The sequence below is a fragment of the Thalia democratica genome, chromosome 4, assembly GCF_965202585.1.
Source record: "Thalia democratica chromosome 4, ktThaDemo2.hap1.1, whole genome shotgun sequence".
Taxonomy (NCBI): domain Eukaryota; kingdom Metazoa; phylum Chordata; class Thaliacea; order Salpida; family Salpidae; genus Thalia; species Thalia democratica.
The window spans coordinates 32,069,878-32,097,704 of record NC_139168.1 but is presented as its reverse complement, the minus strand read 5'-3'; the positions used below and the strand labels follow the sequence as shown (position 1 = coordinate 32,097,704).

The 27,827-nt window shown below is 25.5% G+C and overlaps 1 protein-coding gene across 1 annotated transcript; it reads right to left on the bottom strand.

Annotated features, from left to right (window-relative positions):
- Positions 1-16,370: 16,370 nt before the first annotated feature.
- On the bottom strand, positions 16,371-18,830 carry LOC145834544 (uncharacterized). Its single transcript, XM_082941990.1, has 2 exons — positions 18,752-18,830; positions 16,371-18,445 (listed from the first exon to the last, which is right to left on the bottom strand). Exon 2 carries the CDS (start codon positions 18,429-18,431, stop codon positions 16,734-16,736), a length of 1,698 nt encoding a protein of 565 aa, XP_082798116.1. The 5' UTR covers positions 18,432-18,445; positions 18,752-18,830; the 3' UTR covers positions 16,371-16,733.
- Positions 18,831-27,827: the final 8,997 nt, after the last annotated feature.

Below are 27,827 nucleotides of genomic sequence, written 5' to 3'. Positions count from 1 at the left end.
CTACTGTGTTTTAGCTACTAATAAACTTTAGAGCTCCTGTTTAGCTAAAACAAATCAAAAGCTAGTAGGCGTGTTTTATAGCTGAGTTCGATTTAGTTGTATAACACTCGGATTCAATTAAGTTAACACTTACTAAGATGTGTAGCCTACGCTACAAAAACCAAATAATTCATTTCAGTAAGTTTACACGTGTTTTCTTTTTAACATTTTCAATTTACCATCGTATTTTTTACATTCTTTGTTTTTGTTGTTTAAAAACTGAAGCAATTAAAAAAAGTAAACACATAAACATAAGAAATTCTATAGTAACATTCTTTCAAAATTTTACATTAATTTTGAAAAAATAAAATTCTTATATAAAAAAAAATTAAAAAAAATTTATTGAAAAAAACTTTTTTAATAAAATGTTTTTTTTTTCATTTAAATAATGTCGGATGAAAATCTTACTAGTAGCTTTTTTTTAAAGCTCATCTGACTATTGTAAAAAAATGTTTGGATTATTTTTTAGTATCATATATACTTTTACTAACTGTTTACGTGTTTTTTAATTATATTTACTAATTTTCTTTAAATACAGTTCTAAAAGTTATCATTTTAGTACAGAGGCTAAATTGCTTAAAAGGGGCTGAAAAATGCAGCCCGGGTCAAGTGCGTGGTACTTTTTAGCTAAAAACATTCTTTTAAAAAACACACAATACAAAGTTTTCTTAGTAAAAACATACAACAGGCTCTTAATTTTATAATTATTCTGTATTAATGCTCTATCATTGCTTGTTTTGTGTCTTTTTTGTTTCAAAAGGTACATTATTATTAGTTTCAATTTGAGCTGTTATATAAAAATTGGCCCGCGACTTATAAAAGGCTGTCGACCCCTGTACTAAGTTCTGACTGCTACAAATGTTATATCAAGTGTAGATAAAAGTAATTCTTTCATAAAAGTAATTGTTGTTTATAAATTAAAACTATTTAATAAATATCAAAAACACACGACTTTTATGTTTCAAATGTAAATTGTAATGAGTTTGTATTAAATTAACATGCATGGAGTTTATTGAACATAGTATATATAAAATATAGTTTATTTAAATCCTATAATAGTTTTTGTTGAGAATCAAAAATTTTCAATACGTAAACTTTGTACAACTAATTTAATACCTAATAGTTAATCTAAAATTTACTGTTATACTTTCTCTTTAAAAGTACAGAGTTGTCGGCAACGGAGAATTTAATTAAAAAGAAGACAAATTGTGTGAAATATTTAAATGGTATTAGAAAACACTTATTTTAAGTTTAGTTTAATAAATAAGAAACTTAACAAAATATGTACCGTTTTATTCGTGAATTTAAACTAAAAATCTTTTACACGTTTCAAAGTTATCAAGTTTTCAACACGTTTTAGCTTTGTATCAACTACAACGTGTAAGTACGGAGGTGGCAGATACAACTGTTGACGTGTATAGGTTCTTTTTTATTCTCTCGTTTTCTTAATTTAATAGCAGATTCAAACTAAATAGTATTACATCTTCTACTTTGCTAGTTGGACAAATAAAACGATGAAAGCTTTTACAGTTTTTGCACTAGCTATGATGATCTCAATCGCTTACTGCTTTCCGAACCGAGGTTACATTGTTTGGTTCACTTCTAGCTGATTAAAAGTCCTGAACAAGAAAAGTGTACGATTATTTGTTTATTAAAGCTAAAACTAAAAATAAAACTTATAGGCTAAAAAATTGATAAAAATTTACAGAGTTTTAGAGCATTTTTTATGATTCTACAACATTTATCAATAACTTAATAGTACTTTACATATAACTACTTGATTATTTTGTTTTATTTTGTCATCACTTTCAAAAGTGTAAAATAAATAGTTTTATTTTTAAGTTTTTTACTTATAAAGCTATTTTGTTCCTAAAATTTTTGAAAACTAGATTTTTAACTAATTAAGAATTTGACAAAATAATTTTAGACTTTTATGAAAAAACTTAATTTGTAAACAATATAATAGAAGAACAACTTTGAAAACTTGCTGATCAGTTATGCCTTGATAAATATGTTAACACTTTTTTCTATACCTTAATAAAATATAACAAGTGTTAATAATCTAGTCCTTTAATAATACTTACTATTTAGTTAAACCAGAACTATCCTTAAAAATCAAAAAATAAAACGACACTTCTTATCCTATCAAAATATCCTATTTAAAAGAATTAGCAAAAAATTATCTACTTTTAATTATTAATCTAAAAATTAAATAATGTTTTTTTTTTCTAAAACAACTTTCCAATGATAAAAAGGTGAAAAAATGGCAAAGGACATTACTGATGAAGCTCTAGAACTTTTAAATTTGGAAGACAACAAAGAAAACAGAGACTGTAAGTTAATAAATTGATATATATGCATTTTATATATACATATAATCTTTTTTTTTACGTAAAAAAGTAAATTATAGTTAACTTGATGAGAAACAATGTACACTGTACAACATAAGTTAATTTGAAATAGATTAAACTTAAACAAAATTTCTTTTTTAAGCAACCATTACTTGTGAAAACTTGTATATTTTATTTTTAGTCTTTAAAGAGCTTGCTAAATCTGTTTCTGGATTTTTGTCTAAGAAAGCAAAAGAAGTTGTAAACAGTCATCTAGGAAATGAAGAAAGTAAGTCTAAGCAGTGACATAAAAATGATCTGTAAAAAATAGTTTATAAAACAGTTCTATATTTGTTTAGTCTATTGTTTTAAACATTTACAGTATTTTTTTGTTTAATATCAATGATTTTTAATCTGAGAGTTTGATATATTTAATTTCTTAATGGTTGGTAATAAACCGTTGTAGTATAGAATGAGCATTATATAACAATTAAAATCAAAAATCATATAAAATACACTTACTATTATTATTTACTGCTAAAAACGAAAGTCCAAGCAACTGTTGTCAAAATTGTTCAAAATTAAAAAGTTCAAAAAGCAAACGGTAGAAGAAAAATTAAAAAGTGTTTAAAAAATTAATCAACAACTAGTTTAATCAGTTGCATACTAGTTTTTACTCCACTTTAAAATTATCGTTTGCTATTTTAATATTAAAGAATTAAAAAAAAAATTGTAATTCATTATACGTACAAACACTACTTATAAAAATAATATTTGGCTAAGTGAAATAGGCTATGCATATTATGCTGAACTGTTTTTTAATGAAAGCTATGCAAAACAATATAAAACAACTACAAGCACAATGAAAAAATATAAATTCGTTAAGGCAACAGTAAAAACATTTGCAAATTGTGCAGTTCATAAAAATCTTAAATAGTTAAGCTAACCAAAACTATGCTTAAAAAAAACAACAACAATGCCTATTTCATCAAAATACCGATTCAAAATAATTTTCAACAATTCGTCCGCTTATAATAAACCAGTTAATAACTAAAGACTGCAACTTTTTTTTTTGCTAAAAAGATTTTAAATAAAATACAGGTAACGAAATAGAAAAAGTGTAAAATAAATAGTTTTATTTTTAAGTTTTTTACTTATAAAGCTTCTTTGTACCTAAAATTTTTGAAAATTAGATTTTTAACTAATTAAGAATTTGACAAAATAATTTTAGACTTTAATGAAAAAACTTAATTTGTAAACAATATAATAGAAGAACAACTTTAAAAACTTGCTGATCAGTTATGCCTTGATAAATATGTTAACACTTTTTTCTATACCTTAATAAAATATAACAAGTGTTAATAATCTAGTCCTTTAATAATACTTACTATTTAGTTAAACCAGATCTATCATTAAAAATCAAAGAAATAAAACAACCCATCTTATCCAATCAAAATATCTCATTTAAAACAATTTGCAAAAGTTTATCTACTTTTAATGATTAATCTAAAAAATAAATAATGTTTTTTTTTTTCTAAAACAACTTTCCAATGATAAAAAGGTGAAAAAATGGCAAAGGACATTACTGATGAAGCTCTAGAACTTTCAAATTTTGAAGACAACAAAGAAAACAGAGACTGTGAGTTAATAAATTGATATATATGCATTTTATATATACATATAATCTTTTTTTTACGTAAAAAAGTAAATTATAGTTAACTTGATGAGAAACAATGTACAATGTACAACATAAGTTAATTTGAAATAGATTAAACTTAAACAAAATTTCTTTTTTAAGCAACCATTACTTGTGAAAACTTGTATATTTTATTTTTAGTCTTTAAAGAGCTTGCTAAATCTGTTTCTGGATTTTTGTCTAAGAAAGCAAAAGAAGTTGTAAACAGTCATCTAGGAAATGAAGAAAGTAAGTCTAAGCAGTGACATAAAAATGATCTGTAAAAAATAGTTTATAAAACAGTTCTATATTTGTTTAGTCTATTGTTTTAAACATTTACAGTATTTTTTTGTTTAATATCAATGATTTTTAATCTGAGAGTTTGATATATTTAATTTCTTAATGGTTGGTAATAAACCGTTGTAGTATAGAATGAGCATTATATAACAATTAAAATCAAAAATCATATAAAATACACTTACTATTATTATTTACTGCTAAAAACGAAAGTCCAAGCAACTGTTGTCAAAATTGTTCAAAATTAAAAAGTTCAAAAAGCAAACGGTAGAAGAAAAATTAAAAAGTGTTTAAAAAATTAATCAACAACTAGTTTAATCAGTTGCATACTAGTTTTTACTCCACTTTAAAATTATCGTTTGCTATTTTAATATTAAAGAATTAAAAAAAAAATTGTAATTCATTATACGTACAAACACTACTTATAAAAATAATATTTGGCTAAGTGAAATAGGCTATGCATATTATGCTGAACTGTTTTTTAATGAAAGCTATGCAAAACAATATAAAACAACTACAAGCACAATGAAAGATTATAAATTCTTAAGGCAACTGTAAAAACATTTGCAAATTGTGTAGTTCATAAAAATCTTAAATAGTTAAGCTAATCAAAACTATGCTTAAAAATACAACAACAATGCCTATCCCATCAAAATACCGATTCAACAAAATTTTCAAAAATTCGTCCGCTTATAATAAACCAGTTAATAACAAAAAACTGCAACTTTTTTTTTTCTAAAACAATTTTTAAATAAAAAACAGGTAACGAAATAGCAAAGGATAATATTGGTAACGTACTTCAACTTTCAAATTTCGAAGACTATTAATGAAAATATTTTGGAGCATCTGAATGTTACAAATGTGCTACATGTAAAATTTTATATTTGTGTACAGTAATTTAGATGAATAATTGCTTTAATTTTAAAAACGTTTTTTCTTTGTATTTTAAAAACATATTATTTAATATTCAACAGAGCTACACTTGATATAAGCTACACACCAATAAAGTCTGTTGGTGTGTAGCTCGATCACCGAAAGGTCTTTCTGTATACCAGGTCCTTCGACCGATATATTATTAGTTTGTTTTAACATCGTGCTCAATAAACTAATAATATAACAGTCTGGTTCAGTTATCTATGTATTACTACAATCTGATGTAATTTTTAGAAAAATTATTAAATAAGATGAGAACAATAGTTTTAGTATAAATGAATGTTTATATTAAAACCCATGATATTTACAAACTACCTTTTAGTGTTCAACTCTCTATTTTACATACACCGGTTTTTAGTGTAAAAACATTGATATTTTTTAACAAAAAACAGTTTGAAATGTTAGTGTCTACCTATTTTTAGATTGAAATTGTTTTTTTGAAACTGTTTCTATAATATTCGAATAACTTGTTTAGTTCAATTTTTTTATTTAAAAACGTATTAAGTAACTAACAAAAGACTTAACATTTGTATTTAAAAGAAATACTATTTCTGATACATTTTCGTTTAATAGTAAAACTTAAAAAACGGTATGTCTTTTTCTTAAAGTATTATAAAGTTGTAATTTATTTTTGTAAAAGTATACCTAATAATTCAGTTTACGAGTCGCTTTTATTAATAGTAAGAATTTATTAATAATTGTAATTAATCGTTTTAAAATAGTTTTAATCTAATTTAGCTTCTTATAACCACGGTGAGAAAATCAGAACAGCACGATAAAAAGGACCTTATTTAAATTGAACTTAATTAAAAAATATTTTAAAAACTCTATGCATGAAAAATTCAAAACAACATTATAAAAATTGTATTTGAACGCAAACTTTACTATATAGTATCTACTTTACGAAAATACTTAGCATATTAAAAATAATAAATTAAAAAAGAGCTGAAAAGAAATACTTGAAAAATTGCTAAAGCTTTTTTTAGTTAAGCAGATTAAGCACCAACACTAATTATATAACTAAGACTTTAAAACAAATTAAACACCAATTACTTATATTTTTCTTATTTCAAGCTACCTAAATGCTTTTTGTAAATATATGTACTTTCTGATTCAGCTTGGAGTATTTTTATAGCTTTAAAAAATCGTGTCTGTCTTAAGGCTTTATGAAATGTATGCATATATATCTTCGGGAACGGGTCACTTTTGCAAAAAGACACTTTCACGAGGGGACACTTTTGCACGGCGTCACTTTTGCACAGAAGTCACTTTAGCGCGAAAGGACATTTTTACACGGCGACTCTTTTGCATGGAGGGTCACTTTTACACGAAGGGACACTTTTGCACGGTCGTTACTTTTGCACGCAGGGTCATTTTTACATGGCGTCACTTTTGCACGGCGATATTTTTACACGTCAAAACTTTTGCACGACGTTGCATTTGCATGGCTACATTTGTGCAAAGTTTCACTTTTGCACGGCGTTATATTTTCACGGATATACTTATGAACTGCGAAAATTCTAAACAATCAGTCATTTTTTAACGGAGCTTCACTTTAGCACGCTTCTAATTTTTAATTTCTCAAATAAAATTTTAAATGAATTAGTTTTTTCTTGTTAACTTTAATAAAACTCGCTTTTAAACACTTTGTTTTGAATGATAAAATGTGATAGTTTTTTAATGAAATTTTAATATTAAGTTTTTATTTGAAGTTTTACGTAGAACAATACAATAACGTACCACAATTTATTAATTCATATTTATAATCTTAATATAAATAAACTAGGTGAATACAGGTTTTTATAACTTTTGATTAAAGCAAATTTTAATACTTTAAATAAAAATAAACTGAATTTCTTTAATTTTTAAATAGAAAGATAGGTAAACTTAATTTAGTAGGGCTTTGAAACACGAATCTTGAGACTTATTTTTTACTTAAATTCTCTTGATGTTAAAATTAGCATTATAAAGTTTTTAAACAAATATTTTGAATTTATTTTAGTTTTAAACAATTGTTAAATAAAAAAAAAAGATTTAGTTAATATATGATTGTAAAGATATTTCAGGTTTTACTTGATGTTTATTTTATAGTTTTTTTTTATAATTTAGCGTGAGAATAAAAAGAGCAACAAAGTACTGCATTTTTCATGATTTAAACTTGGATTATTTCATTGCTATAATGTTGCATGATCATGATAAGCCAATGAGAGATTAACATTTGGAAGTTTGGAATTATGTTTATCAAAAGTATCAACATCAACAGCCGTTATGTGTGCCTTAAAAAAGGAAGGTTGTTTAAATAAGAGGAGTGAATTCATATCGTCTTGTCGACATATGAAAAAGCTCCTCTTCAAATACAACAAGTTTTGAAGTATTTTATAGTCAATTAACTGTTGTTTTCGTTAATTTTAGTTTTTTGATTAGTTAGATGGTAGATCAATTTTTGTACTGAATATTTGTAATGTACAATGTTCAATCCTTACGTCATATTCTTTTTGTTTTTTTGTAAACTTTTGCATCTTTGTTTACCAAAGTGCTTTTTTATTTTAAATTTGAACTGGCTGAAGATTTAAGAAAATCTTTTTTGTCTTTATGAAACATATGTTCCAGTATTTTAAAATCGTCATTTCAATAAAATATTTAAAAGCTCTTCAAGTGGGCTCAGTAGAAGGTGTTCAAGTTTGAATATTAACCTTATTTTATATATATATATATATATGTATATTAAAGGTTTTTTAAAAAGTTCTGGTTGATAGTGCTCGACAAATTAAATTGGAGCTAAATATTTATCTAATTATATAAAATCTATAATTTATACAGCTGTTTCACACATGAAATGTAAAATTTCATGTGCTCCTCAGTAAGTTACAGTTTATTATGATAGTAAACAGAAATTTAGATTTTGAAATTTTTTATAATAACTTGACGTAGTAATGGTACAGTTTATCGTACGATTAGCTGAATTTGAAATAAAATAGAATTGAAGCGGCAAACACGAATATTTTATAACATTTTTCTAACAGTCTAAAAAAAATTGTCTCATAGCTTAAAGCATTTTTCCAAAGTAACCTTTCTAAACTTTCCTAAAAAGCATAAATTAACAATTACAGCGTATTATTTCAAATTCAGCTAATCGTACGATAAACTGTACCATTACTATGTCACAATTATTATAAAAATTTTCAAAATCTAAATTTCTGTTTACTATTATAATAAACTGTAACTTACTGAGTAGCACATGAAATTTTACTTTCCATGTGTGAAACAGCTGTATAAATTATAGTTTTTATATACTTATATAAATATGTATATGTATATAAGATGTAATGTTAAAAGGCGTTAAATCCTTAGAGCTTTTTGAGACTCCGTAGATATGTTCTTAAATTTATTTGAGAGCAGTGAAACGCCGTTAGTTGAAATAAAGTTTTAACACAAGAACATCTGTGGTATATACATTTCTTTAGGATGCCCATATAAAGATTAAGTGATGATTGTAGATGTACTCTTTAATAGATAGTTAAGCATATAAAAAAATGGTAAGCTGAGATTACTGTCTCAAGTTAACTTTTAATTAATTATTCTCATTTTCTGAGGAAACCTAAAAAGATTTTTTTCATGTTTTCAAATATAATTTACTATTTCATAATCGGGCTCGGGAAGGTATTCTGAAAAAAAAAGATAATAGCAATTTTTTTGTTTGTATTATAATTCTTTTTTTTTTCTCATTAAGAGTACATACTCCACAGTATATATTTTACAGTTTAGTTTATTGAACAAAAAAAAAAATTGCTCAAAAATTGTTTGGTTCAATGACCTGGATAGAAAAAAGACCTCTCGGTCATCAAGTTGCAAACCCAAACTTAATCAAAATTATAATGAGCTAAAAATGAAAAAAAAAAAAGACAGTACTTATTTTTATATTAATATTAATAAAAGTTAAATTGAGTCTATGATTTAATTCATTTCTTTATAAAGTAATGAAAATCATATAAAATTTTAATTTTTTATTTAATATGTAATCTTCTTTAAGTATTTCATTCAATTATTTTAAAAAGAGTTAAACTTTTAGCATAAAATACTGATAAAATTTAACGTAAAGATTTCAGTTTGTTACAGGTTTACCTTCTTTGAAAAAGTCGTGACCTATTACTCGAGTAATTTCATTTCTGCTATTATTATTTTCTATCTCGTTTTATAGATTAAGTTAAAGATATTTTTTTAAGTCTAAAAATGTTCTTTACTTCTATGTTTGTTCTTATAAGTTTTAGGCTTAGACTGTATTATCATTTTTATCTTACTATACAAGTGTTTGAGTGCATTAGGAATAAAATTTTCTTAAGTAAACACGAAACTTAGATATTTTTTTGTTTAATTTTCTTTTTATTTTTTTGTTTTTATTGTTTGTTTTATTTCTTAAAGTTTAAAATTTTAGATTATATAAAATATCGAACAATATAAAAGACGCTCAAAATGCTTGGTTCTAGAACCTGGTGCACGAAGAACGTTTCGGTTATCGAGACGTACACTACTTGAATACAGTATACGTCTTGTCAAGGAATAAAGAAAATACTTTTTCAGCTCGCAAGAAATTGTAGAAGCATGTGGTTTACGACTCGATAACCAAAAGGTTTTTTTACACCTTGTCCTTTGATCAAAATTTTCAAGCGTTTTCTTATCGTTCAATAAGCAATACATATATTTTTGAACATTAGCAGTTCTATTACTTTATAAAAAATAAACTAATATTTTTTTAAAACAACAGCTTAAGAATTAGTGTTATAAAAAATCATAATTTAAACTTGAAAAATGCTTAAATATATTACTAAGCATAGCATTAGTAAATGAAAGTTTTAAATAGACTTTTAGTTTAAAAGTATTATCGTTGTTTTGTTTTTTATTGATAAGCTTGTATACAACCTGACTTTGTAAAAAATATATTAAACCCATTTTTTTAATGTGAGCGGCGTTACTGATTTTATACATATCAAATTTTGTTTTTAACAAATATTGAAAAGTAACTTAGAAACTGTCTTTGATGTCACAGTATAATACTTCATTAATTTATATCAATATTAAACTAAAAAAATTATTGTTCTATTTAAGTTATATCAAAATGTACTTTTTCTGTTATTTTGATTGTTTCTTATAGTCAATGAACAACATACTTCTGCTCTTTTCTATCGTAAAAACTTCAGATTTAAGTATTTTGAATAAATAATTAATCTGAACCGTGACAATATTTGTAAATAATTATATATTTTTTTAAGTTAAGTGAATAACCGACCAAAAAATCATTAAATTTTAAATAACAGAGTAACTAAGGTGTAGTAAGCTGAAGTTTCGCAGATATTCAAAATCACATATTCGCATTTTTGAACAGATATTCGCTATAAACAAGTTTTCGTAAAAAATTAATGGAGTTTACAGTTCTTATTCAATTTAGTAAAAAAACATCTTTAACGATTCGTCTTGCTTTGTAGATATTATACTTTTGGTTTAGATTGAATAAAATCATTAAAAAAATGTTTTTTTTGACCTCAAAGTTTAACTAATTTTTTGCTTGTTTATTGTATGTAAAACAACTAAGTTTTGTAAACAATTAATGGAGCTTACAATTATTATCATACTAAGACAAAAAACATCTTAAACGATTCGTCTTGCTTTGTAGATATTACATTTTTGGTTTAAATTGAATAAATTCATCAAAAAAAAAGTTTTTTGATCTCAAAGTTCAAATAATATTTTTCTTGCTTTTTCTATATCAAACAACTAAGCATCGTAAAAAATTAAAGGAGCTTACTATTCTTATTAAACTTAGACAAAAAACATCTTAAACGGTTTGTTTTGCTTTGTAGATATTACATTTTTGGTTTAGATTGAATAAAATCATCAAGAAAAATATTATTTTTGACCTCAAAGTTCAACTAATATTTTTCTTGTTTATTCTATATAAAACAACTAAGTTTCGTAAACAATTAATGGAGCTTACAATTCTTATTCAATTCAGATAAAAAACATCTTAAACGATTCGTCTTGCTTTGTAGATATTACATTTTTGGTTTAGATTGAATAAAATCATCAAGAAAAATATTATTTTTGACCTCAAAGTTCAACTAATATTTTTCTTGTTTATTCTATATAAAACAACTAAGTTTCGTAAACAATTAATGGAGCTTACAATTCTTATTCAATTCAGATAAAAAACATCTTAAACGATTCGTCTTGCTTTGTAGATATTACATTTTTGGTTTAGATTGAATAAAATCATCAAGAAAAATATTATTTTTGACCTCAAAGTTCAACTAATATTTTTCTTGCTTTTTCTATATAAAACAACTAAGTTTCGTAGAAAATTAATGTAGCTTACAATTCTTATTAAACTTAGACAAAAAACTATTAGACATTATTTCTAATTTTAAAATATTGTTATTTTCTTTTGTTAAACAACTAAGTTTCTTTAGCTTACAATTCTTATCCATTTTAAACAAAAAACATCTTAAACAATTCGTCATTTTATTTATGACGTTCTTATTTATATCAAAATATTGTAACGAAATAATAAATATTAAAATGAAATTCAAAGAATTATCTATTTTAATCAATAAGATAAGAGTCTTTGAATTTTAACGATATACTTCGTGATCTTTTTCCTTTTGCTGCTTCTTTCTTTGTTTCATTTGTTAATGAAATTGCATAATATTTATTATTATTATTTTAGTTTGTTTATTTTTTTCTAAAATACTTTTTCAACTGTTACAAACCTTCAGCTGCTAAAATATAAATTCCAAACTATAATCTTTTTTTATCCGATTTGTTCTCTGCATTGCTAAACTTTATATTTTCATTAGGTATTACACTTTCAGTATATCTTCAGCCATTTGCATAGAATTTAATAAAGTATTGAAATTAAATTTAAGTTAGAGCCTTTTTTTATTTACTTAAAATATTAAATTTTTTAACCTCATAGACATGAATTCCACAACTTTTTCCGTCCATTTGTTGCTCATGCTGAATGTAACCTTCTTACCAATTATTTAACCAGTTAATACTTCCATAAAAAACGGCAGGACACTCAGTTTAGAAAAAATAATTTTTGTGTTTATCTTTAATCTTAACAAATATTTAATATCTTTAAACGAGATAAATGACTTGATATTTTGAAATAATCTAGAATTGAAAAGTCAAATTGAAAAAGTGTTTATTTTTGTTAAGGAAACCGACGGAAAAATTGATTGGTTTTTACGTCGTAACTTTTTTAAATTGATTTACATAGAATAAACAAGAAAAATGTTAGTTGAACTTTGAGGTGACAAAATATATACGTTTCGATGATTTTATTCAATGTAAACCAAAAATGTAATAACTAAAAAACAAGACGAATTGTTTAAGATGTTTTTTGTTAAAATTGAATAAGAATTATAAGCTCCATTCATTTTTTACGAAACTTAGTTGTTTTATATAGAATAAACAAGAAAAATAATAGTTGAACTTTGAGGTCAAAAAATAATTTTTTTCTTTAATGATTTTATTCAATCTTAACTAAAAATGTAATATCTACAAAGCAAGACGAATCGTTTAAGATGTTTTTTTTTCTAAATTGAGTGAGAATTGTAAGCTCCATTAATATTTTACGAAACTTAGTTGTTTTGTATAGAATGAACAAGAAAAAAGTTAGTTAAACTTTGAGGTCAAAAAAAACATTTTTTTGAAAGTTTTATTCAATCTTAACCAAAAATGTTTAATCTGCTATGCAAGACAAATCGTTTAAGATGTGTTTTGTCAAAATTGAATAAGAACTGTAAGCTCCATTAATTTTTTACGAAAACTTGTTTATAGCTTATATCCGTTCGAAAATGCGAATATCTGATTTTGAATGAATATCTGCGAAACTTCAGACTCCCCTAAAGTGTTATTTTGTTTTTTAATTGTAAGTTTTTAAAAACTTTTATAGTTATCAGCTAGTAAAAAATTAATTTAAGAGAAAATGATTATTTAAAACAACATTAATGAATATCCGTTGTTTTAAAAAATTAAAACTAAATATCTAATTTAATAAATGATAAGATTGTTTTCAAAACTTACTTAGTACTATAAACCAAAAGATCTGTGCGTACTTAAAAGTTATGGTGTATTTTTTAATCTTTTTCAAAACTTAAACGATGAATTAAGTGCAAAATAGACAAGTGTGCTCATCAGGGATCGGCTAACTGCCGCCAGCGGGCCAAGTTCGGCCCTCAAAACCAAAATATGCGGCCCGTGAGTTACTTTTTAGCTAAAAACATACTTATTAAAACAACACAATGCTACTAATGCAGATTTTAACAAGTTTTTGGTAAAGTAAAGTGTTTTCAAAGTAAATTAGAAAAACTGCGGCCCTTGAAGACTTTTTTATACAGTGTGTTTCGAAGGAAAACTTGCCAGCGACTTACAAAAAGCTGCCGACGCCTGTCACGAACAATGATAGCAGTACTGGTTCCAAGATAAAATCCTACATAAAAGCTAACCGTTGTTCTTAGAACGGCAAAACGTTGAAAGAAGAAAATAGAAGGCAATACCTCTGGATGGTTTTACGTTTACGTCAAGTCTTTGAATCCAGAAGGAAAATATATTCAGGAAAACAGGAAGCTGCTTGACATAGTAATGTTTCGATACTTCGACGGGCTCTTTTTGTTCTCATCTGTGGGATTCAACGTGCCCTTAATTTATATTTTTTACAATAGTTAGCAGAGAGCAAACAAGGTTAATTTAAACATTAAGTCAGGTTTGTTCTCCTAGCTTTTGAAGAAGTTTGTGACAAGAGATTGTCGGAACTGAAATGAATAAAACTTGAAAAAAAAATTAAGCTATCATACGTATAAACTACGCCACAAACGTTTGAGAAGTTTCAATGCAAAGAACATTACCAGCTCAAAAAATTTATAGAACAATTTTGTATGAACCCAAAAAGTTTTATAAGTCACACGTAATAAAAGTATGGAAAAGACACTCTTTGGTCTGAGTGAAGCAAAACGTTTTCAATTTAAGATTATCAGTGAGTCAGTATACTTATTTGTGCAGGAGTAGTACCATAAATTCAAGTTAAGTGTACATGCTGTAATCAAACTAATTAACTAACTGACGTAAGCAGACAACCACAACTTTTACAGTTATTTAGTTTCATTTTTCAATTAAAAATTTTGTTCTCAGTCAAAAGTTTTCAGAATTCATCTGGTTTAGAAATTTTTGTGGAAAAAATAAGATTAATCAATAGTAAATATTATTAAGTGAACAATACAAAAAAGTATTTGAAATAAACATTATGAAAAATTATTAACATAAGAGAGTTTGTGGGTAGGAATTTATTAGCATACTTTTACATTAAACCTGCACTCTAGTATATTTTTTTTTGCATCTACTAATTACAGGTATAGAAATAAATCTATATACATTACTGACTTCGTAGACTAAAAAGTATATGTTAAATATCTTTTATGTGCAACTATTGTTTAATAATCTTATGACTAAAATTATTATCATCAAAAGTAGTCAAGATAAGAATAGATTTTATTTGTTATCTTGTACATAACAGCAATGATTAGGAAAAAATTATTTAAATTATCAAAAAATTTTTATGAGCTAAATGTTATTTACAGATGTTAAAACAAAATTTTTATACTTCCGTTCTACACTAGAATTTTCTACTTTATTTTATTAGCTTTAGTCGCTATACAATAAGTTCAAAAATTTAAACAGTTAATAAAATCGTATCAAACAAATTGTAAGCAGATATAACATTTTTTCTAATTAAACATTTTCATTAGCTTGAGATTTTTGAAATAAATAAAAAAAGTGACAGTTTTTTATTTTAAACAAGCCATATTGTATAAGTGTATGATAATCATTTGAATTAAAATGAAAGCCTAACAACTAGTTATAGTCAATTAAAACAATTCGTTAAGTAGAATTTACAAACCATTAAAAAACAAAATTTAAATACTCTCGTAATAATTTATTTTATTAACATTCAATAAAGTAACTTTAAACGAAACTTAAGAAAAAACTTCTATGATAAACCAATAAAGGTGCAAAAAAATTAAACACATTGTACAAATATTTAAACATGATTAATAGTTATAGTTATTGTAAATTTGTGTTTAATGAATTACTTTTATATGATTTTATAGTTTATTTTTAAATATAAACATTTTAACTTAATTAAAATTTAGAATAACTCATGGAAAATAACAAATCTTAAGTAAAAAATTATTCACGAACGTTTTATATGGCTTAGGTTCAAAATAGTTTGCTAACTAATATACAGTGTAATATACAAAAACAATTAAGGTTTACAACAAAACAACATCAACATATTGCTTAGTTCAACGAGTCTTGTTGAAACGTCGTGGTGTTTCCCTTAATATTTGTTGAGTCAACAAAATAAAAAACTTTTTATTTTTTATTTCGGTAATTAAAAATTTATATTATGATTAATTTTTAATATCTTTGGGTAAGGTGGGTATAGGATAAGGGTATTAAATAAAAAAGCTTTAAAAAAATGTGCTGCCTCCGGAAAACACCTTAACGTTTCAATCGACCCTAGTTAAATGGTAAGAAAATGCATTTACTACTACTTTATTTATATTCAAACGCTATTGACTTATTAATGACTTATTTAAAATGGACATGGACAAAAAGAAAGTGTGTAAGAGTGAATAAAAAATTTCATTAGTAATCGTTATAGATTTACTAATTAATTAAGTAAACGTATAAGTCAATGTGATAAAAACAGTTTTATGTTAGTATGTTTGCAAACAAATGAAAATAAAGTTATTTAGCTGAAGTTAGTTATACTTCATAAAAAAACGTACAAATGCTCAAGAAAATAACAAATAAGAGATAAAAAACGTTAAACATCTTAAATTAACTTCAATATTTTATTTAAATTGATATTTTTGAAAAAATTATATTGACAATTGGTAAGCTTCTGAGATAAATAAATATAAAAAAGTTTGTTGTTGAAGTTTGATCAGTTCAAAACAAAATGTGTATGAGTATCAAAAAAAACAGTTATGAACATTTTAATAAAACATAAATGTCTCAAATTAAGTGCATGAAAATAATACAAAAACAAAATTCAATCAAAAGAAACTATACCAAAAATATTTTTCATATAATAAACTTTGGGTAGTTTATTCAATAAGAGAGAAAATATAGAGTAACAATTTAAAGTTTTGGAAATCATAAGTAATTATAATTATCAATTAACTTTATTTTGAAACTATTAGTTTAAGTTTTGAACAAATTAAACTTCAATTAAACTTACGCCAAAACCTTGTGTTTTATAAAATAAGCAAGGTATCAATAAAATTTAAAATTTAGTTTTAAAATGTCTAAATACAAGTAGCAACACTTAACTATACTGCAATTTAAAGATAATAACTGATGAGTTAAAACTTTGTTAACACTTTTTATTTACTTCATTACAACTCTGGTGGGCAAATTTTAAGCTCCCTGATGGCATTTTGTGTAGGTTTGATAAGACATTCCAACTCATTTGCATCAATTTCTCGAGCGAAATCAGGGGGGTTGACAACCAAAACTTTCTCTTCAAACTCATCAGGCATTGCAATAGTGATATCAGTGGTGGTAAAGTTATTTTCCCTACTAAAAGTCACTATTTCTTCGGGACATCTTATGTTATGCAGCAAATTTAACATTTCTCTTTCCTGTTTCTTTAATTCAAAATGCCTGCCAACTAATTTTTTAAACCAAACAGGAATTTCATGTTCACACTCAGGTTCAAGAAAAGCAGAAACAACTTTATCTTTTGAGTAAGTAAACCTTAGAAGGTCTTTTTTCATCTGTTTTGCAATACTAATGAAAGCTTTTGGGGGAGTTACAAGCTTTTCTCTTTTTTCAATCATATCAAAGACAAGAGCGGCTTGTTTAGACCAAATAAAAAGAAATTTGTCACAACTTTTAATTATATTTTCAACCCAACAGCTCCTGTTAAGCTCACTTTCAAGGTCCCATTCCGCAATTTTCACATCAAAACCGTTTTTAGCCTTCAGTGAATGAGCCAAACCATTTACACTGTCTCGAAACCATTTTCTGTCATCATGGTAACCAATATACACTGTTACTTTTTCATCAAGAGTGGTGGCTTCTTCTAACTCCCTAGTGCCTTTTATTTCACTCTTTTTGTTATATTTTTTGTAAATTATGTACGGTATAAACAATGCAGCAACAACAGCAAAAGCAATTGCAAAGTAGGTAAACACAGGCATAGGCTCTATTATGTAGAAGCTTAAAACTGTTTCACCATCAAGTGTTACTTGCAGAACATTACCATAAGTTAAATTGTAGCTGCTTAAAGAAAACTTTAGTTTGCCTTTACCATAACTTGTTTTATTTATTGTCTCTAAAGTCCCCAGGCCTTTACTACTGTCATTTTTTTGTAGTTCTACTTTCAAATAACTTTTATTTAACTTTGATGGTATGTCATAAGTAATCAACACTTCAGATGTACTATAATAGCTAGTTTTATTGTCTTTAAACTTAAAAGAAGCATTATGCTGAAGCATGCACTGATCGTATAAACTTAAGTGAGGTGATGAGCAGCTGTCTACTGTTGATTCAAACCTGCAATTTTTGTTATATGGAGGAATTGTGTCAATGAATCCATGAACCTTGTCTTCAGGGAAGAAGCCAGAAACTGATAAATTGTAATGACATTTACATCTGCAGTCTGCATTTTGTCTACTTTCGTCAAAACAAAGATACTTGGTAATATTTTCAAGGTTACTTTGGTACTTTGAGTGTGCTACTTTAAGATCAACTTTTAGTCCACGAACATTTTTCCAATTAATACTTACATCGTTTCTGGTCACAACTAAGTTTTGAATAAGTACAGAATCTATAAAACGGGCTTTTTCAAATTTATAAGATGGAACTTCAGTACCTTTAAGACTTTTTTCTGTGTAAGTACATTTAGTGTCTTGTAAACTATAAGTTGAATTGTAATCACACAACTCATCATCATCATAACAAATAGAAACATATTGAACCTTATATGAGTGCATTTTTTCAGCTTTATTATCAAGTGACACTATGTCTAAAGCTAGACAAAGGTTAAAGTGAAATATAAGAATGATGCCCAAACCTACAATTAGTCTCATTTTGATAACAAAATCTGTAAAATTTTGCATATAAAAGCTTCACTAGTTTGATTAATAAAATAAAGTGTGATTTCAATTTTCTTGTTACTATTATGAATAACTAAGGGTTGCTTTTTTATTAAGAAAACTAAAACTATCATTTATATAGATAAGTATACTTAAATTAACAAATAAAAATAAAAAGCTTTAGTGAGCCTCATACATACTAAATTTTAAATACTTATAATAAATTTTAAAATATATTGTCATGCTAATATCAATTTTTTTTTTTTTTTTAATACTTTAAAAGAATATAGAATGTAATAAGTAAAACAACTTACTTATTCTAATTGCAAAATAGTTCTTTTGATTATTTAATTAAACATATAGTTTATTTTGTCCTATCAAAAAGCTGTAAACTTTTCTATTTATTTATGATTATACAAATATATGTTACTTGTACTGTATTTAATGCAAAAATCAGAGATGCAACTCCTTAAAACAAAATAAACTAGCCTGTTTTTAAAAAATGACCATGTGTAATGTTAAAAATTTAGATATTTTTTGTAGTGAGCACAAATTAAAAAAACCAAGTTGACCTCTTATAACCAAATATTAGTTTCATTCAAAACAGTACTTAAATTCAACTTGAATTAAAAAAAAACTATTTCAAATAATAGAGACTAAGCCTTATTTTTAAAATATCAAACTAGTCATAATTAGAATAAGTGACTGGATATTTTAAATATGTAACAAAAATTACATATAGGGATGCCACTGGTTTTTAAATAACTTTTTCAGTTTTTCTAGTTTTCTCTTAAATTGTTTATTGTACAAGTATTCTTGCTGGTTTTTGTATTAAAACAAGTTAAAAATATTATAAATTTTATGAATTTAGTGAAATATACTGCATTTCTACTTTAAATATGTTTTATTGTAAATAGTACTACAAATAGTATATAAATGTTTTGTTGTACCTAATATTTACTTCTTATCTAATCTTTACTTCATTGCTTTAGACTTATAAGTTTTTTTAAATTCCAGGTTTGTTCAGGTTTATTTATATTTTTTGATGATAGTTTTTTAAGTATCAAGTTCTAGATTTGTAGGTATTTTTAGGTAAAATTGCTACTCTATACATAATGTCAAATAAAAGTATATACAGCTGTTTAACTTAAAAACCTTAAATTAAGAAAACTTAAATATATATATATAATATATAATATATAATAGAATATAATAGAAAAGTATTAGTAATAAACATTTTTTTATTAAGTAGACAAACATCAATGTCACTCTTCTCTCTGCATACTGTTATAACTGTTTTTTAGGGTCATACAATTAAATTTTATCACTGTAATTATACCTGCTCTTTTAACAATTAAAATTAAATTATCCAATTGTAAAATGTTTCTGTAATTAAATTTGAATATAAAACCTTGATGACACATCACTTGGTTAAACTTACAAAGTTGAATCTCACCATTAGAAATCAAGTGCAGGAATTTTAAGTAGCCCATATTTTAAAGCAAATACTTCAGACACAAATACAACAATATTAATCCAAATATAGGACTGTTACCATCAAGTAGAACTCACAGTAAGCTACTGCAAATTTTAAAAAGGTAATATTAATTACACTGTAAGCAATAAGTTCTTTAATGTTTCTATACAAGAAACCAAAACAACTAAAAAAAAACATCAACAAATATATTGCATTTTTACTGAAGTAGGAAAGCTGCTTCCTAAAATTAAAATTAAAATTTGATGTATTTGTTGATATTTTCAATTTTAATTTTGTACCCCAAAAAGTTTTTTACCAAATAACAGCTTTTTTGTTTGTTCTTGATTTTGTACATGTGTCAACCATTGGGTTTTGATCTTGCAAAGTTTAACTAAGATAGTTTTAAAACCATCTTTAGTCTACACTACACCATCATGTGACAGAATTTAAGAATTTGCCTGAAACAAATAAACATAAAATTTTGAATATGTAAACCTTTATTTTTACTTAAACTAGAATAAAAACATAATTATCTGAAACATACACAGTATTGTGATAGTAAATACAAATTTTAATATTAACCTAAACTTAAAAAGCAACTCAACTCACTTTTACTTATTATCAATTGTCTACATTATAGTGATAAAAAATATTCAATGTTTTATAATTAAACATAAAAAGAAAACCTTTTAAATCATAAGATAACAGTTTTATAAAAATTCTGAAAGAAAAAAGCAGAGATAAAAGTACTACTATTTTCTCTTAGTTTAACCAGATTTATGGTAGATTATTTTTTAGATAATATACTATTAGCATACAAGTTTCTATTTGCATGCTAGATATAGTTTTCCCTTTTAACAAACTTGATAAAAGTACACAAGAGCTTGTAAATCAAATATTAACCATGGTCTGGTTTTAGTTATAAAAAAAGTGCTTTTAAAGTTATAAACTGTTCAAAACAATCAAATAACAGTATTCTTAAGTCAAAATAATGTAAAAGTAATACAATTTAGTTATATTTCCGTAGAATATATTTAACCGTTGTTAATTTTGATAACTAAATTACTTTTTAAATTGCTGTGTGGTCAGTGGTGCTTATATTCCAACGGTCTTATTTTGTTCGGACATTTACAGCAAAAATTTATCAAAACTTAAATTTTGTAATTATTTTTTAACTTTTTTTTTTAATTATGATTTCCTTTAAAATTTGCCGAATTAGTACGATATTAGTTTTAGCTCTTTAGTTATTAGTTTTAGTTTGATAACCGAAAGGTTCTTGATGTACTATTTCGTAGGACCAAATATTTTGAGCGTCTGTTTTATCGTTCAATAAACTATAGCACTTTAACAAAAGTTGATATTACTTTTTATGAAAAACTTGAGTTTAAGTACTTAACAAGTTTGTTACTAATAATGAATCATGTATACGATGTGTGTTGTGTACGCATTAAACACAAAAGAGGTTAAACGATTGTTGATTGATAAGAAGGAAAGCAATTTTATATCAACAGCACTGAATGTTATGCATAGTTGGATAGAACTAAACTTTTTGTTTTTAAAATGGTTTTGTTTCTTTTCAGCTTCTAGTATTGCAGAAGTTTGGTAACTTTAATTTAAAAGAGCTTTTGTTCCCTTAAACGGCTTTAAAAAATTACACAAAATACCTAAAATACTTTATGAAAAAGACGTAATTAAGATTAAGCTGTGATGCTATTTTTGTTGTTTTCTTAAAATTTTGTGATGGTACATTAAACAACTTTTTTATTAACCTTTAAAACTGTATATAAAGTGCATAGCTATATAACAGTGTTTTCGAAAACAAGCTTTTTATTAACAAGTTTTAATAAGTATATATGATAATAAATCACTAGCTTATCGATATTGTAAAGCTATGAACAGGACAAAGCTAAATACCAATTAAATTGACTAAAGCCATCTTCGAAGGTTCCACTTAAGGTTTTTTTGAAAGTGAATTTACTAATAGATCAATTAATTAAATAAGGTTTACGTAAGATAAACAGGAACAATATATTTTTATGTATAAATAATGAAATAATATTAATTTTTATTTGAGTCGTTTTTGAGCACTAATCAGGTTCCACTAGCACTGGTTCAGATAAAGTTGTAAAAATTTGTGTTATTTTTTTATTGCAGATTAGGTGCAAGTGGTGTGCGCCTTGATAACAGAAAGGTTCTTTGTGCAAAAGCTTTTAGGAGTATCAGTTTTAGGAAAAATATTTTTAGCGTATTTTCTTTTTGTTCAACAAACTATAATATCATAATAACATTGTTTTTTTTAGTTTTTAGTATATAAATAATAACTAAATAGCCAACACTTTATTTAAGTTAGTAAACTTAATACACTCTATCTATATTTAAAAAAAATAATAAATGTTTAAAAATTTAAGCTGAAATTACTGATAACATGTAGAACTGATAATGATTTCGATTATTTTATTATTGTTAATGTTTTAAAAAAAGAAAATTGAAAACTATTCTAAGTGTTCCTTGTGCTGGGTTACTTTGTTATTTTAGTTATACTTATATTCTTTTATATAAATCAGAGTTTCCCAAAGCGGGCATGGGAGATACTCAGGGGCCCATATGCAATAAAGGAACTACAGGGGAGCCATGAGGTTATAAAAATTTGAAACTTACACTAAACATTCTGGAGTTGTCGATGGAGAGCAACAAAAAATGTGCTTTTAATGGTAGTTTTTTGAGTAATGTTGTTGAAGGGGGCCATAGCTATTTTAATTTCTTTAAAGCAGCCCGCTTGAAACGATTTTAAGAAATCCTGAACTAAACATTTATTAAAATTTGTAAAAACTTATATTTCAAAGTAAAAGGACTCATTTATTTCCTTTTTTTTAATCCCAAGTATAGTTTTAAAATGTTATAGCCTTATTTTGAATGTTAAAAGTTAAAACAAGTTCGGAGCAGCGTCTAAGTTTTTAAACATACTTTTGTTCTCAACTTTTTTTTTCATAAAAAATTAACAAAAAATGAGCTATATTCTTAAACTACTGGTGAATTAAAGAAATAAAAGTTTAAGGTTGTATTTGTATTTTTAAATAGTGATTTCCATATATTTTTTACATGTTTTTAATTGCAGGCAATCTTGCTTATTTTATTATGAGTCGAACTACTTGTTTTTTCAAATTATTTACTTTTATCTATGGTTTTTTTATGCAGTTTTTGTTTTGCAAATTATTTATAACTGTAAAGTTTGATAGTCAAAGAAACATAAATTTTTCTATATTTTTTGAATTTGTTATCTTAAACACTTAAGTTTTTCTTTTTTTTAGAAAATTTTCTATTTGAATAAGATTTATTTAAGCACTGACGAGGTCTTTGACCGAAACTTAGTTTGTAAAAAAAGTCTTGAAAGAATTAATTAAACCATAAATTGCACACTAAGTAGTTAGATAAAATCACAAGTTAGTAACAGTTTTATGTTTAACCTAACCTATTTAAAATCTTTTGTTTGAATAGTTACAATAGTTACTAATTTCAGCTGGTTATATTATTTCTTGCATAATGCATTCTTACAAAAAGTAATAAAAAAGTTAAACATTAACTGAATTTACCTGAGTAGAAAAAAAAGTTATTTATTGTAAATACAGTCTAAACTTTTTGACTCGATTTTAATATACAAGTAGTTTAAGCTTTCTAACAACGTTTTAAACCTACTTCAATAAATAATAGATTAAATAATCTAACTATTTCAATAACCAGCAGTTTAGGTTAAATCAACACTTATAATCTTTTAGAATAATAGTATAAGTCCAATTTATAATTTATACACATACTTTTATAATTATTGAGATTAGTCTAAAAAGTAGCGTTAAACTACTTAAGATTATCATTTTAATAGCGCGTTTTAGTCAGTAAACGCCAGGCCCGCGTATATATAACCAGCATATCTCTTGGATTTATTTAATTTAAGTAATTTATTTTAATTAAATTTATTTAATATAACTAAAGATATTACCACAGATTTTGAACTAAACAAAATGTTATGACAAAAAATGGTGCTTTTATCACTATACATAAATTAAAATTCGATTTTTAAAATATGTTTTTTAGATTCAAATTCTTACAGATTTATTTTTTTGTAAAATTATGATACAAGGTTTTATAAAAATTTCGTAGTATTGACCTTAACGGGCCGGTCATTTTTACTCTGAGGGCTGGATCCGGCCCGCGGGCCGTACGTTGCCAAACCTTACTCTATAAAAAATATTAAAAGTCTCCACAACATCTTGAAGACTTCAGAATAAAACTTAACAAATTAAAAACACATCGTTGAAAAACGACAAGTATGGAGATATACAATTAAAAACTACGATAAAATAAATTCTCATTGTTAAACTTTTTATAAAACATCATTTTACTTTCATTATCGTTTATACTTATTCTAAAATAAAATTTCATTATTTAAGATAATAACAAATAAAACAATTAATGATGTCAAAGTTTTAATAGCAAAAACTGAAAATAGGTTACTTGCTATTAAAATAAATAATTCTTGAAACTTTATTTTATGTTGGTGGTTTTAGTTATCGGAGTTTTAGTTGTCAGCATTTGAATTATCAAAATAAAAATTGTCGGGTTTGAAATGTCGAGGTTTAAGTTGCTGGAATTTAAATTATTCGAACTTGAATTATCAAAATATAAATTGTCACAATTTGAATTTCAAAATTTAAAATGTTGGAATTTGGATGGTCACAATTCTAATTTTTGGAATTTAAGATGTTCGAATTTGAGTTGTCGGAATTTAAATTGTCCGAATTTGAATTAGCAGAATTTGAATAGTCATGTAACCAAAAAGCAGGGCTGCCACTTGTTTTTGAGAAACTTCTTCCTGGTTTATGAATGTACACGTTTTTTGGGTCTATTTTTAGTTTAAAACTAAGTTTAAGGTTAAAAAAATTGTCAAGTAGTATAACATTATCAGCTAATTCATATTTAATGCAAAAACAAATAAATAAAACACTCTCTCAAGTTTTCTGTGATAGTTTATACGTATTACACTACTTTTCGTCAGAACTTAACAGTAGAACAATTCTAAAACTATGAATAAGTTTTTAAACAAAAACACAAAAAGTTAAAACTAACAAAGTAATAAGCACAATAAATAATCAGTGTAAAGTAATAAATAATTAAACTCAAATACTACTAACGGATAAAAATAGATAATTTAACTAAATAAAGACACTTTATAATCAAATTCCTTCTGTTTACACAGTTCTGGTTTCTCCAAAAATATAGAGATAGCCTCCAACTTCATGAGAAGTATCAAAACTTGAGAGAGTGTTTTATTTATTTGTTTTTGCATTAAGTAGTATAACAACAGTGAAAAAATACTGTAAACCTACTTCAAATGTGATTTAAAAAAAAATAAAAGAACACAAATCTTTTATCATAGATTGTTTGTGTCAAACCACAATTTTTCTACTTAACATGTTTTTAAAGTTAAAACTTTTACATTCAATAAAAGTAATTTTTAATTTAAAGACTCAAAAGTTTCTCATATTATAATATGTAAGTAGCTTATTCTATTCCTTAATTTTTGAGCCACTAATGTTTTTTTTAATATACCAGTTTCACATTTAGCTTTTTAAGAGCCTAAACCCATAGTGTTTATTTAGTATTTTATTCAAACTCTTTATTAATTTTCTAACTAACATAATTTAAAATTTCTAGTTTACTTGTTTTGTTATGCTTTATAGTATCTTCCATATTTTGTTTAACTTTAATTTTTCAGATTTAAATTGTAACTGAAGATCCCTTAAAGCAGGGGTTCCCAACCAGGGGTGCTCGCACCCCTTGGGGGTGCGAGATGGCTTTTCATTTTTGTATGATAAATAAGGTGATTTTCACTCTCTGATTAAGTTTATAAAATTAAAAAGTACATTTTGTTATATAAAGAAGTTGGCGCTAGTTTTCTGAATAATTTAATTTTATAATACGTCATAGAGCAAGAGCGCTTTTCTAGAAGTAAATTCATTTTACTAGTTTTATTTAACAGCTGTTAGTTTAGAATTAACATTTCAGTAAAGCTTTCTTAGAGTTTTACACCTGTGAATTTTAATCATCTATTCTTTAAATACTTTATTTTCTTAACTGGTCATTAATTTTTTAAAACAGTTTATGAGCTAGCATCTATTTTAATTGATATACTTAGACAAAAATTAGTATCTTCAGCAGGTTTTTTATTAGCTGTTAAGAACAGGTTCTGTTAAGTCTACTGCATTTATAAAATATTTTTTTATAAAGCTTACTTGTGCAGAAAGTGGTGCTTAGATTTAAGATCAGTAAATTGTAAAGTTCACAGCAATTACTGTATGTTATACCATTTAAGAAAACTTGATTTTAGCTTTAGTGAAACCAATTTTTATATATCAGCAAAAGTATTTAATGCATCAACTTTATTTCTATACATTCCTTTTTTGAACGTAAACCGTTTACCTTTTTCAATCTACTTTTTTCTATTTATGTTGTAAGCATACAAACTTTTTTTTTATTTGCTTTTATACAGATCTTTTGATAATTTAAGACTAAATATCTTTTAACTTTTTAAAATCTTAACTCAAACATTTTGAAACCTCCTAGCTGCTAACAGTTTTGAAAACAAAACAATACATAAGCTTAACTTAGAACAGCTGATTTTTATTTTTTAAGCACATATATTCATAACAAAATGTATGAAAAGTTTAGTTTTAAGTTTAAGCCTATCATTTATTACTTTTCTAGTGCTTTTTCCTCACTATAATATTTTTTCAAAACTTAAAAAACTAAATGACGAAGTCATAGGCTGAAGCATTGTTTTTGTATAAATTTTATGAAAAAAAAATGTCTTAGTAATTGACATTTTTGTTTTTCTTAGAATACAGTTTATCTAATTAGTACTCAATCATGTCAAAGATAAGGAAGTGGAATGATAGTTATGTTCTGTTTGGTTTTACTTGCACTGAAACAGCTGAAGGCCTGCAAAAACCGCAATGCATGTTATGATTAGTATTTTCGAACTCAATTTTGAAGCCATCCATTTTTGAAATTTGAATTCCATTTTGAAATTGCAAGAACATTTTAACAAACGACATGGTGTAGCAGATATTTCAGGTCATGATTTTGAGTCATTGAAATCTAAAAGGATCCGCTATGAATCACAAGGAACACTTCCAAAGCTCGGTTTTGTATCTGCTGGCAAACCTATTTTATTGGTTTCTTACCATGTGGCGTATAACGTAGCTAAATCCAAAAAGCTTCATACAATTGCTGAAGAGTTGATAAAGCCAAATGACAGAAGATGTTCTGGGAAAAGAAGCTTCAAAAAAGCTTGAGTTAGTGCCGCTATCTAACAATATTAGTCCTTGACAAGACTTTAAAAGGTATCCGTGGTGTGCGACTCGATAACCTAAAGGTTTTTCGTGCACCAGGTCCTAGGACCAAATATTTAAAGCGTCTTATTTATTATTCAAAGTCGAATTAAAGATTTAAGTTTGGATGTTTTGGATAAAGTCATTGCTGAAATCAAAGTTATTTAAAAATCTCTCTCCTGTCGGACGAACCAATAGCATGTTGAAAATTGCAGTCAATTGATTGTACTAGTGAGATATGTGCATGATGGTTCGATAAAAGAAGATTTATTATTTTGTGAAGATCTGAAGAGAACCACAAAAGCAAAAGACATCTTTCAATGTGTCAAGATTTTTTTTGCGAAACATGACTTAGACATGCAAGTTAATGGTTCTGTGTGTACTGACGGTGCCCCTGCTATGTTGGGAAATAAATCTGTTTTTTTTTTTGCTTTCTTAAAACAGGATATTCCGCACTTGCAGGGTACTCACTGTTTTCTTCATCGACATACCTTGGCATCAAAAACATTGCCCTCGAAATCTGAAAAT

Excerpts from the sequence above, each read along its gene's own strand:
- LOC145834544 (XM_082941990.1), bottom strand. The coding sequence starts at position 18,431 with ATGAGACTAATTGTAGGTTTGGGCATCATTCTTATATTTCACTTTAAC.